The following is a 12049-nucleotide window of genomic DNA, read 5'->3' as shown; positions in this document are numbered from 1 at the left end:
GTCCCCAACCCCCCTTAAAAGTACGTACGTTTCTCAAATACCCCCCCTCCCTCAAATATCCCCCCCCCCCATCCCTCCTGTTTTTTTTTTCTTAATTAAAAAGTTTAATTAAAAAAAAAAAAAAACGGAGGGTACCTTAGATACTTTATACTACCCCAAAGCTTTTTGCTTACGCATTTTAAAAACGTCTTTAAGTATAAATAAAAATGATAATTTAAATAAATTTAAAATTTATTAATGCAAGTGTTTATTTGGGCGAAAGGTTTGTGCGGCGGCAATAGTCGACGGAGATCCAGATTCGATTCTCGGAGAAATCAAGGAAAACTTTTTTTGTTTTTTTAACGAATCAAATGTAAATAAACTATACTTAAGGTGGACGTTTTTTTCAGGCACCCCTCTTTAGTAAGTAAAAAACGAGTCTAAGGTGAGATCAGTAATATTGAAAACAAAGGGTAAAACCCAGTGGGAGGGAGCAACAGCAAATTTTGTGCCCTTTTGCTATTTTAAGAAACTTTTTATTTTAGCAAAACCTAGCGGTCTTTGAGACGCCATTGACACGTTTTTTTTTGGGGTGACTCCGTCCCATCAACCACGGCCCTCAGGTCTTACTCAGGGCCAGTATATAAGGGCGGGCATGTGTGCATGGGCCCCCTCAGGATTTTTTGATGTTTTGATTTTTGATGATAGAACACTTTCACACAACGTGCAAACTTAAGTTTGTTAATATGCCAAATGAGGTGGCCTTGCAAAAAATTTGGATGGCGGAGGCCATCCAAATTTTTTTCCAAATCTAAAAGTTATAACCATGCAAAATTTACACCCCTCTCATTTTGGGGGTCGGGAGGGTAAGCGTTTTAAGGCTTTTTGTTCACAGGCCTCCGCCATCCCGATATTTTGCAAGGCCTCCTCATTTGGCATAGGTATAAACAAACTTAAGTTATGAGTTTGCACGATGTGTGAAAGTGTCCTATCTGGAACATCAAAAAATTCTGAGGGCGCCCATACATGTGTGTGCATAGAGGAAAACTATACCCTCTACTTCATATACCATACATCTTTTTATGTTGGCAAACTAGAATCTTTAGTCAGAATGTAACTTTTCTATTGATTAGCTGGTTAATTGTGATAAATTAGAAAATCGAAGTACGTACTTTTAAATTGAACCCTCCCCCCCCCCCCCTCCCATACGCTTTCGTACGCTTTTTGAAGACCCCCCCTCCCCCCTATGAGCGTACGTACTTTATGGACGACCCCTAATGGGTCGTTAGAGTGAAAGCGAAAAGTCAGGTAATCAAAAACCGAGAAATCGAGTAACGTGATAGATTCAAGGTTTCAAATCATGATATTATATTGTAATATACAAATATATATATATATATATATATATATATATATATATATATATATATATATATATATATATATATATATATATATATATATATATATATAAGTTAAATATATAATAATATTATAGCAGAAAAGTAGCATATACTGTTTTTCTTCTCGTTTCAATAAACTTAATTGAACAATCCATTTTTGGTATTGCTAACTTTACTATTTTTTTGTATATTAAAATTTATATATATAATATATTGATAATATATTATATATATAAATTTTAATATACAAAATTTATATATATAATATATTGATAATATATTATATATATAAATTTTAATATACAAAAAAATAGTAAAGTTAGCAATACCAAAAATGGATTGTTCAATTAAGTTTATTGAAACGAAAAGAAAAACAGTATATGCTACTTTTCAAGAAAACATTTTCAGAAAAGATTCTTCGCGTAATGGTAAAAATAATTGGAGATGTACTTTAAATAGCATTGGTTGCAAAGTGAGAATTACCACACTTAATGGGTTATTCTTGAATCAAGTATAATCCATCAGGAAGGCACCAGGAAGACATCAAATTTTGATGTCTTTCTCTTCTCACAATCACGAACCAGATAGTGCAGAAGTGCGAAAAAAAGAATTTTATGCAAAAATTAGAGATGCTGTTAGAAAATCTCCAGCAAAACCTATGCAAAAGTTAAGTTTAATAATTTTCCTTCAAATTTGGCCTTTTATCTCTTTGTTATAAATGTACACAATATACCTGTATATATATATATATATATATATATATATATATATATATATATATATATATATATATATATATATATATATATATATATATATATGTAAATATATATTACATATTTTGTAAATTATGTGATATATATGTAAATATATATCACATAATTTACATATATACATATATGTATATATGTAAATTATGTTAGTGTATTTTACAAATAGAGTGCTCAATGTTCTTAAAGAACAGAGCAATAATAAATTAGTAAAAAACACTTATCTAACTTTTATCTTCGACTTGAAGTTTCACCATTGCTGGATCATCAGGAAGAGTAACTCTTCCTGATGATCCAGCAATGGTGAGTAAGAGTAACTCTTCCTGATGATCCAGCAATGGTGAAACTTCAAGTCGAAGATAAAAGTTAGATAAGTGTTTTTTACTAATTATATATATATATATATATATATATATATATATATATATATATATATATATATATATATATATATATATATATATATATATATATATCCTATGTTTCTCAGTTTTTTTAAATCAATTTATTGGGAGCTGCGGAGGCGTTGTGAATAAATAAATGAATAGAGATATACTATATCTCTATCTTCGTATATTTGGCGGAATTTTGGTATTCGCAAATATTTTTTAAATTATCTTTCCGCATAAAGATGTTTTGAGAACATTCAAGTTATTTATGTTTCCATCTATGTCCGCACAACTATCAGTTTTTAAAAAACAGGCTAAAAAAATTAACTTCGTGACATAAATTTTTTGATTAAATAGGTTTTATAAGAGAATGCTTTTAAAACATTCGTTGATGTAAAAACCTTTTAAAGGAAAAACAATTATATTAGTGAATGATTTTAAAGCACTCTCTTATAAAACCTATTTGATTAGAAAATTTATATGTCACAAAGTTATTTTTTTAGCGTGTATTTAAAAAATTAATAGTTGTGCGGACATAGATGGAAACATAAATAAACTTGAATGTTCTCAAACATTAAAACATCAAAAAAAAATTTATTTTATTTTATGATCACTTCCGTTACCGCAGAAAATTGGTATGATGGTATGAGAGATCATGTTTCATTTGTATGTGAAACATATTTTGAAGATGTTGAACCTAACTGTCATGGTGAATTTATTCACTTCACTTCTCTGTTTGCCAAATTGTCACCGCCCAATGAAACTGATTGTGTTGAACTGCAAATGAACACCTTTCTAGTTAAAAATAGTTTGACCGATACCTTTGTGAATGTCTACACTGTGTTGAGAATTTATTTGTCTCTTATGGTCACAAACTGTACTGGAGAAAGATCTTTTTCAGTCCTTAAAAGAGTTAAGAATGAACTTAGATCAACAATGGGACAACCTCGCTTAAATGATTTGGCTTTATTATGCATTGAAAGTGACATAGTTAGATCAAGAGATTTCACAGTAGTGATTAAGAAGTTTGCTTCAAAAAAGGCCAGAAAAGTCAATATATAAAAAACTATTTTAAAGTTAATTGATTAACTAAATAGTACATAAATTATGCTACAATTTATATTTATTGTTTTTTTTTTTATACTTTCAAAAGAAAAATATATGAAGATTCTAGCTTCAGCTAAATATTTGACACCATCAACAATACTAAAAATGATATATGTTTGCTTATATTGCTAAATGCTATCCTATTCCAATATAACTTAAATATTGTTATTGGTGCTTTTGTAATGTTAGACTGTACTAAATGCATACATGTACTTCACTTCTCTGTTTGACCTTTGCCAAATTGTCACCGCCCAATGATCTATATCCTGGAAAACATATGAAAAAATATTTACATGATAAAACAACAATACAATACCTTTAGAATTTGTCAGTGCACAGTAATAAACATTGAGACAATGACACGCCCCTTCCCTCAAATCAATTGGAGCGCTGCTAATAATGTTGTAAAGTAGTAAAGTTTAATCTTTTTTTTTTTAATACTAGATTTGCTTTTGATCATAAAATTGTATATATTTAAAAAATGTCATTTTTAATGATTGTGTGTTTGTAATCATTACCCCGACTTTCACTTTAAGTCTATGACAAAATTTATTTTATTTAGCTGTGGTCTGATTTTTTGTGTCTGAATATTTATTTGGGGTCTGATAGTAAATTGTAAGTTTTTATGAAGAGTTTTATAAATATAATTAGTTTTTTTGTCGCTAAAGATAGTGGTTGTGAGTCTCCTCTTGCCCCATAGTCTAGAACTCTTTAAAAATTTGTAAGTTACTCTTACGTCTATCTTTTGATACAAGCATTTAGATAAGAATCATATAAGCATTTATATAAGAATTGATAAAGTTGTAATAGCTTAGTTAAAAGTTATTAAAAACTTTATTTTGACCACAGTTTCTTTAACAAATTCTAATATTAAAAAATCAGTATTTAAAACGTCATATCGTTTTGTGGGGTTATTCAATTGTATTAACTTTTTCACTAATGATATATAATCAAGAACTTGATAAATTTAAAAATTTTATGTTACGTACCCTAGGCCGACGCAAAGGGGTGGTTTGCGGGTGTAATACCCCCATTATTCAATGAATTTTTATACCATTAGCTGGCAAATTTGGACCTTTTTGTAACTTTTGTTGGCAAATTGCAACCTCTTTTTAAATTCAGTCGGCAAAACGGGACTTGGAATATATATCCCATGTCGGTAAGTTGGGAAAATAGAGTGCCAATTTTTTGGTGTCAAGCTTGATAGAAGTACTTTTAAAAACATTTGTTGTTCAAGAAATAATTCTTTTCCATACACGTAAAAATATTCTTCAAACGTCAGATTGATTTGTAAATTATGGCACTTCCTTTTAATTTCTAAAAATCAGCTTTTGCAAAAAAATATACATCAAATAAAAACGAAATGCATAAAAATTTATTTGATTAACACAATTACATTCTCTGCAATAAAATTATGCTATCAACCATCTATCAAAATATCTTAAAAGTAAATATATTTTTAACAAATAGGAACAGGCACGCCGGAAAAGGGTTGCCTAGGGTAGCAACTGCTACTCCTTTCCTTTTGGCTGGGGTGGCAAAGAAGGAATGAATGTGTCCTTTCTAGGAAATAGGTATGGTAAATTTTTGTGCTTTAAAAGCATTTCATTATCCAACATTTCATTATCAATATTTTATCATCAATATCTACTAAATGGAACTGGTAACTACGTGGGATAGGTGGTAATAGATTTTTTTTTCAAATGTTTTTTAAAGAGGAAATGGTTTAAAATTGATTTAAGCGAAAATTTAAAAAATATCTTATTGAAGAGAAAAAAAGGCCAAGAATCAATAACCAGCAGTGGCGCAAATCAAAAACAACTTTGATAAATAAGCTGACGTTAAAGAATTTTTTGTAAATCGCAATCACGTTTAGAACTGAAATGTTTCCAAAAATCAATTCGATATTAAATAAAATATGTTATATTAAATTTTATTCTTCTTGCTATCGACATACGTTATAATTTTTTGTTATTATGCTTTCACTCTATATATATTCCAAATGTTTTTTAGTAGATGTTTTGCAAAAAAGCAATAGTTTTTTGAGTTTGTATTTTTATTTTCGAGAAAAAGAGAAAAAAAAAGAACACATTGTAAAGACAATATACAGTTATAAAACTAATGTAGCAATAGTTTTTTCAGTTAGCATTTTTATTTTCAATGATTATTTTCGAGTGGTGATTATTTTCAACAATTATTTGCGTACAAATTTATATTTCTTAGTACTTTATTTCTTAATCGTAATCTTAACTTAAATGTAACGGTTTTAACCACTGAACAGTCATGTCGATGGCCAAAAGACTTCTAAAGAAAAAAACTAAGAAATTATTGCAAGTAGGAGCATCACCTTATCAGATGAAAATTACTAATTTGTTGAAAAAAACAACAATTGAACCGGTGGAGCCAGAGAACCCTCACAGTGAACTACAGAATCAGGATAAAGTTGACATAGGCAGTCAAAAATAGACAATACAGAAAAACAGTAGTCTGATGCAAAAGATGGTCAAATTCTAATGAATTTTGTTAGAAAAGCAGAGGATTTCAGTGAAATTGATAAAAAAAAAACAGTGACAGAAATGGAAGAACTTGTATTAAGGCTTGGTTTAAAGTATTTAGTTGGTTATTTTATGATAGATCACTGAAAGCTGTCTTTTGTGAAATATACAAAATATGATTCATGTTCTGGTCGAGTGTTCAAGCAAGGAGTCAGAAAAGGATTGAGAACATGGAGCAAATCTGCAGCAGCACTAAAAGATCCAGTGTTCATAAGGCTGCAAGTGCTCAAAAGATTGAGAAAGAAAATATGAAGTTTACAAAAATTAATGCTCAAATTAACCAAATGTAAATGGAGAAGCAATCAATTCAAAGAAAAGGCTTGCTAGCTCATTTCGGAACATTGAAAACATTGCTTTCACAGGGTGTAGCTATAAGAGGTGATTATGAAGAATCCAATATTTACCAGTTTAGTTTAAGTAAAAATGACAAGGCCTTAGAAATGTTAATGATTGAAAACCATTATATTTTATATCATGACATCTTGCAAGATCAAGAACAATTTCTCACCTTAGAAGCACGAAGGCAAATTGTTGAACTGATCAAAGATAAACAATTCTTTTCGGTACTTGCAAATGAATCTTCGGATATTACTAAGAAGGAACAAATGTCGTTTAATATAAGAACTTGCAGTGATAACTTTGAAGTGAATGAAGATTTTATCGGAGTATATAAATGCGTCAACGGTCTTCCTTCAGATGCCTTGGTGACATATTGAAAATATTCTTTTGATGTTCAACTTGGAATATACAAAAGTTTCCGGTATTTGCTTTGATGTAGCATCATTTATGAAATGCTTGGTAGCAAAATTGAGCAAAATATTTTTGGACAGCAAGCACAATATATTCTAGAGAATCTATCGTAGCAGTTACAAAAAATTAATCTTGTAGGTGATGTTGCAGTATCCTGCTTTCGAAATGTGTCTCAGAAATTTGCAGAACTTAGGTCAGATAAAGAACTTAATAGAATTTTAAAGGCGACAAAAAAAATACCTGGAAACATGCAAGACAATGAGTCTGAAACCGAAGTTACGCAGAGGCAAAGAGTATTACCTAAAACATTAGGCGATTCAGTAATTACTTAGATGTTTACATTGGGTGGTGCAATAACTGATCCAAAATTAAAGGAAATTTTATTTTGAAACAATTGATGTTATGCAGAACAGTTAGAGTGAGAGATTTCAACAGGGTGGATTAAAAGCTGTAAAAATATAGAAGAAGTTTTGATTTCGTTGGTGAATAAACAAGGTTCCCCACCGTTTTTATATGGAATGCCATTTTTTAATGATGTTGATATCTTGGAACTAAAAGTTGAGTTGAAAGGGCTACCAACAATTATTTACCTGTACAATGCTAGTGCATCAATCAAAATACAGAGTGTTTCCAGAGTGGCAACAATTGAAGATATTTTCAATGCCATGACAGCTGCAAATGTCACCAATACACAAACACACAAGTTTATGAAGCTTTACTACAACATGCCTCTATCGACATAATCATGTGAAAGAAGCTTTAGTGTAATGAGGAGAGTAAAAACATGGGTTTGGTAACAAACTGGAGGCAATCACCTGAACACCTTTTTCCGTACAAATTAACTGAGAAAATTAGACAGACAAATGACAACAGTTTCTCCGTAAAATTTACAGTTTCCGTATTTTATTTTTTCCGTTCAAATTTACGAAAAAACTCCGGTAATTCAGCAAATAGACAGTCACTTAACTCATTTTACAGACTTTAAGTCAAAAATAAATGTGTAGAATTTATATGTTGCTATAAAAATATAATTCGACTATTAAGAAACTACTCATATTTTAAAGGATTAAAAATTATAATATAATACACATCAAACACAACATAAAAAATCTCAGTAGTTTTGAGTACTTTAGACACTTACAAAACATTTAAAAAAATCTATTTAAATCATATAGACTGTATGCAAAACATGCTAAGTCTAAAATATATCAACTTCTTTTGATGCACAACTATAAATAGTTATGAGTTATTTCATCGACATATGAACTCCTCATATGTCAATAAAATAATTATTATAGTAATAAAAGTTATAATAAATATAAACAAATTATATTATAAAATAGTAGTTATTATACATATTACATAATATTTATGATTTTAAATAATATTTTATTATGACAAATTGTAATATATTATAATAGTTATTATATATTATTTTATAATAGTTATAATAAGTATAAGCAAAACTAAAACAGTTTTAGTGTTTATCAAACAAAATATGTAAAAAATATATAACAATTATTTTTGGCATTATTATTTTGTATCAATAATATAAATATTTTTGACATAAAAACAAAATATATGCAATAAGAGCACACTATTGTTGTTACAGTGATTGTAAATATATAAAGCATATATGGTATAGTTTACTCATAAAAAAGATAAGTAATACCCCATACCTATTAAAAAATAACTAAAACACAAGTAAGTGTTAAACTAAACATGGTTCATATAAATATTTATTGATTCACTAACTAAATAATGAGATAATTTGAATGGGGTATAAAAATACCCTAACCGTCTTTAACGTAACTAAATTTTCAACTAACAATAGTATTGTCAATTGATTAGTAAAGCAAAAACATTTTTCACTAATAACTTCTTTAAATGATAATAAAAGATGTTCTGAAGTGGCAATTCAAATAGACAAAATTTGTTGATGTGGCAGTTTGTGGGGAAATTTTTAATACTTTCCCTGAGACAATAATGATAATGAAGTATATCCTCCCTGGGCTTTCCTTCGACAAGTTCCAGCAAGTAGTTGAATTTGCTGATGTTCGATATGTTTGAGTTGTCAACTTCTACCGTGAATTGATTCCAAAATCGCAACCAGTCTTTATAATCGCCATTAAATTTTGTAATTGTGTACTTTTGAAGTTTGACAGATTGTTTAGTAGCTTCGTTTTCGTTTCCAAGAGATTTACGCAATGTTTCTTTCATTTTTAGTTTCTTTAAATACCATTCTTCTTCGCTTTGAAGTTTTCTCAATGAGGCTTGTTCTGCTTCTTTTTGAATCGTTAACTGCTGTTCCACTATTTGTTTTTCATACTCAAATTTTCTGACGCATTCGTTTTTATTTATCGAATCCAACTTGTCCACCATTTTGTTTTTGATTTCAATTGCTGCTTCTACTTCCATTACTGGTTTCGAAAGCCATTCTTCAACTGAATCGATGCTTTCGCCGTCGTCAAGCATTTTCCTGGTCAGCTCATCCTTTGCCATTTCAAATCTTCCCAATAAATTTGTTATTTTGTCCAGCGCCAAGATTATGCTTGATTTGTCGCCATTAATCGTGTTGCGTTCTATGTTTTTAATGTTTATTCTTATCATGCTGACTTCTCTTTGGTAAATTCGCTCTTGGTCCATTCTTTACTAACTCGTAGGTTTCGTAGGTCCTGGTAGGGTCGCCACCTTTTAGTGTGGGGAAATTTTTAATACTTTCCCTGAGACACTAATGATTTCACTCGTTTATCAATTTTATTTTATTTTCATCTGACTGCGAAAAAATTATTTACAAATATCACCCTTTTTATATAAAGTTTAGAACCACAAAATAAATAAACTTAATTACAATTAATTACGTTGGCGTAATTTTCCCATACCTCTACGAAGACCACATCATTTCAAATACATTAATGTTTATATTAAGAAACAACCGCTAATTATTGTTAGTATCTTGGAAGACGTAATTCACCACAAGTTAAAATCAAACTCTCCTGGGGTAGTAAAATATCCCTCCATCCTTTAAGGGTTAAAAATTTATTTTTCCAATAAATAGAAAAAAATATATATATCAAAAAAATATATCAATTTCTGTAGATGCACGACTATGAGTAGCTCAGTTTTTACACACTTTCATAAATTCAATTTACTTGGACTTAGCGCACTTTCTAGATGAACTCCTCAAATGTTGATGAAATAATTATTATAGTAATAATAGTTATAATAAATATTAATAAATTATGATATATTATAGTAATTATTATATATATAATATTTTATACATTATGTAATATTTATGATAACAAATAATATTTTATTATGACAATTTATACTATATTATAATACTTATTATATATCATATTATAATAGTTATAATAAATAAAAACAAAACGTCTTTTGATCTATTGATGCTCTGTCCATTCAAACAGCGCTAGTTCGTTTACAAAAGTCAAAACCTTTGGGTGGGGTGTGACATACTGTTTTTTAACAGTTTTTTTTTTCAATTTAATTTCCTTTTTCAGGATTCGATAGATCTTAATAATAATTAGATCAGATTAATAAATCATTATTTACAGTAAAAAAAAAAAAAAGTAATGTTGAAAGTATTTAAAAATTGCATGTAGAGCAAGCATGTAGAGCGTACAGTCGCAGATAATCAGGATGCAGTGATATAGAAGAAGGTGTAGGAAAGAAGTAGATAAAGTTAGGAGCATTTTTAAAAAAAGGAGCATTTTTGTGGAGTAAATCCATGATTTCAGCTGGCAGCTTTTCCAGGGAACTTTGAAAACATCCATTTGTCTAGCATAGCACTGGAAGATTCAGATGTAGGTACATTGGAAATTCAAGGTTGGGTTGAAACCGAAAGCAAAGCATGAACCTGAGAAAAACTTAGTATATCAAAAGTAGTATTTTATTTTAAAAATTTCAATCGAAATTAATCAATATAACATAAATTATATAAATACAAACAAATAATTAAATAATAATTTAACATTTATTAACATCAAAATTTCAATTCTACAGATAACTTTGTCAAAAACAACAATTATAAACAATTTAAATATAGATCAGATAATGAGAATAATAATTAGGAGAGCTTTTTTAAAAAGACTACACTACAAAAAAGTAAATATTAATATTCATCTGATATACTATTTTATTTAATATATACCTTCAAATTTAATTATATATATATATATATATATATATATATATATATATATATATATATATATATATATATATATATATATATATATATATATATATATATATATATATATATATATATATATATTATAAGAAACAAATAAATTATTTCAAGTAAATACACTGTCAATCGCAAATTTAATATGTCTAAATAATATGGTAAATAAAACTTGACTTATTAGTAAACTATGTTTTATTTATTTACAATGCAATAACATCCTTTTCTTATGAACTGAATTTTTTAAAGTTCATATTGTTTAGTGTTTCTTTTATATACTATGATAACGTAACACTAAATAATATGAACTTTAAAAAATTTAATACTTAAATTAAAGGTTTTTATACCACATAAATCCTACATAATATAGGAAACTAATTTTCAGAAGTAATTATTTTTAACCCGACACCGCATATTGTACATTTAAAGAAACAAACAGAATTTGACTTAATTTCATAGTGTTTATTTAAATTAATATGCATATGTTTGGTTATTCCGTAAAATATACTAATAAACCCGCGGTTTAAAACACATCAATTGTTTTTTTGTTCCTAAGAAATGTCTTTATTATCAATTTCAAACAAGAAGAAATCTGCGGTTAGCTACTTTTGAAAAAGGTATTTTTTGAACTAAATATCTATACATATATAAAGGGTCAGAATATATATAAAATTATTTTAAATGTTTTTAATCTTTAGTAAGTGTAATAAAAAGGAATAAAACCATTTTTTCCATATATGCGTTCTGCTAGCTTTATTTTACTATGTGTTGCTTTAAAGCAACATTATGCATTTTAGGATATTTTTTAACATATAAAGTAATTTTCTAAACCCTTTCTATGTAGTTGTTATTGGCCCACAAAATGTTTTCTTTGACTTTTAGATGA

The 12049-nt window shown here is 28.3% G+C and overlaps 1 protein-coding gene across 1 annotated transcript; it reads right to left on the bottom strand.

The window, feature by feature from the left end:
* Nucleotides 1-8000: 8000 nt before the first annotated feature.
* Nucleotides 8001-9599, bottom strand: LOC136089685 (uncharacterized). The gene is made up of 2 exons (XM_065815741.1): nt 8924-9599; nt 8001-8089 (listed from the first exon to the last, which is right to left on the bottom strand). Exons 1-2 carry the CDS (start codon nt 9597-9599, stop codon nt 8001-8003), a joined length of 765 nt encoding a protein of 254 aa, XP_065671813.1.
* Nucleotides 9600-12049: the final 2450 nt, after the last annotated feature.

This window comes from Hydra vulgaris, chromosome 13, assembly GCF_038396675.1.
Source record: "Hydra vulgaris chromosome 13, alternate assembly HydraT2T_AEP".
In the NCBI taxonomy this organism is placed as follows: Eukaryota; Metazoa; Cnidaria; class Hydrozoa; order Anthoathecata; family Hydridae; genus Hydra; species Hydra vulgaris.
Note: the sequence above shows the minus strand (reverse complement) of the source record. Positions and strands in the feature narration are given on the sequence as shown.

Excerpts from the sequence above, each read along its gene's own strand:
- LOC136089685 (XM_065815741.1), bottom strand. The coding sequence starts at position 9,599 with ATGGACCAAGAGCGAATTTACCAAAGAGAAGTCAGCATGATAAGAATA. Across the intron at positions 8,090-8,923 it reads TCATTATTGTCTCAGGGAAA|TGTCTAAAGTACTCAAAACT; the intron begins GTATTAAAAATT and ends ATGTTTTGTAAG.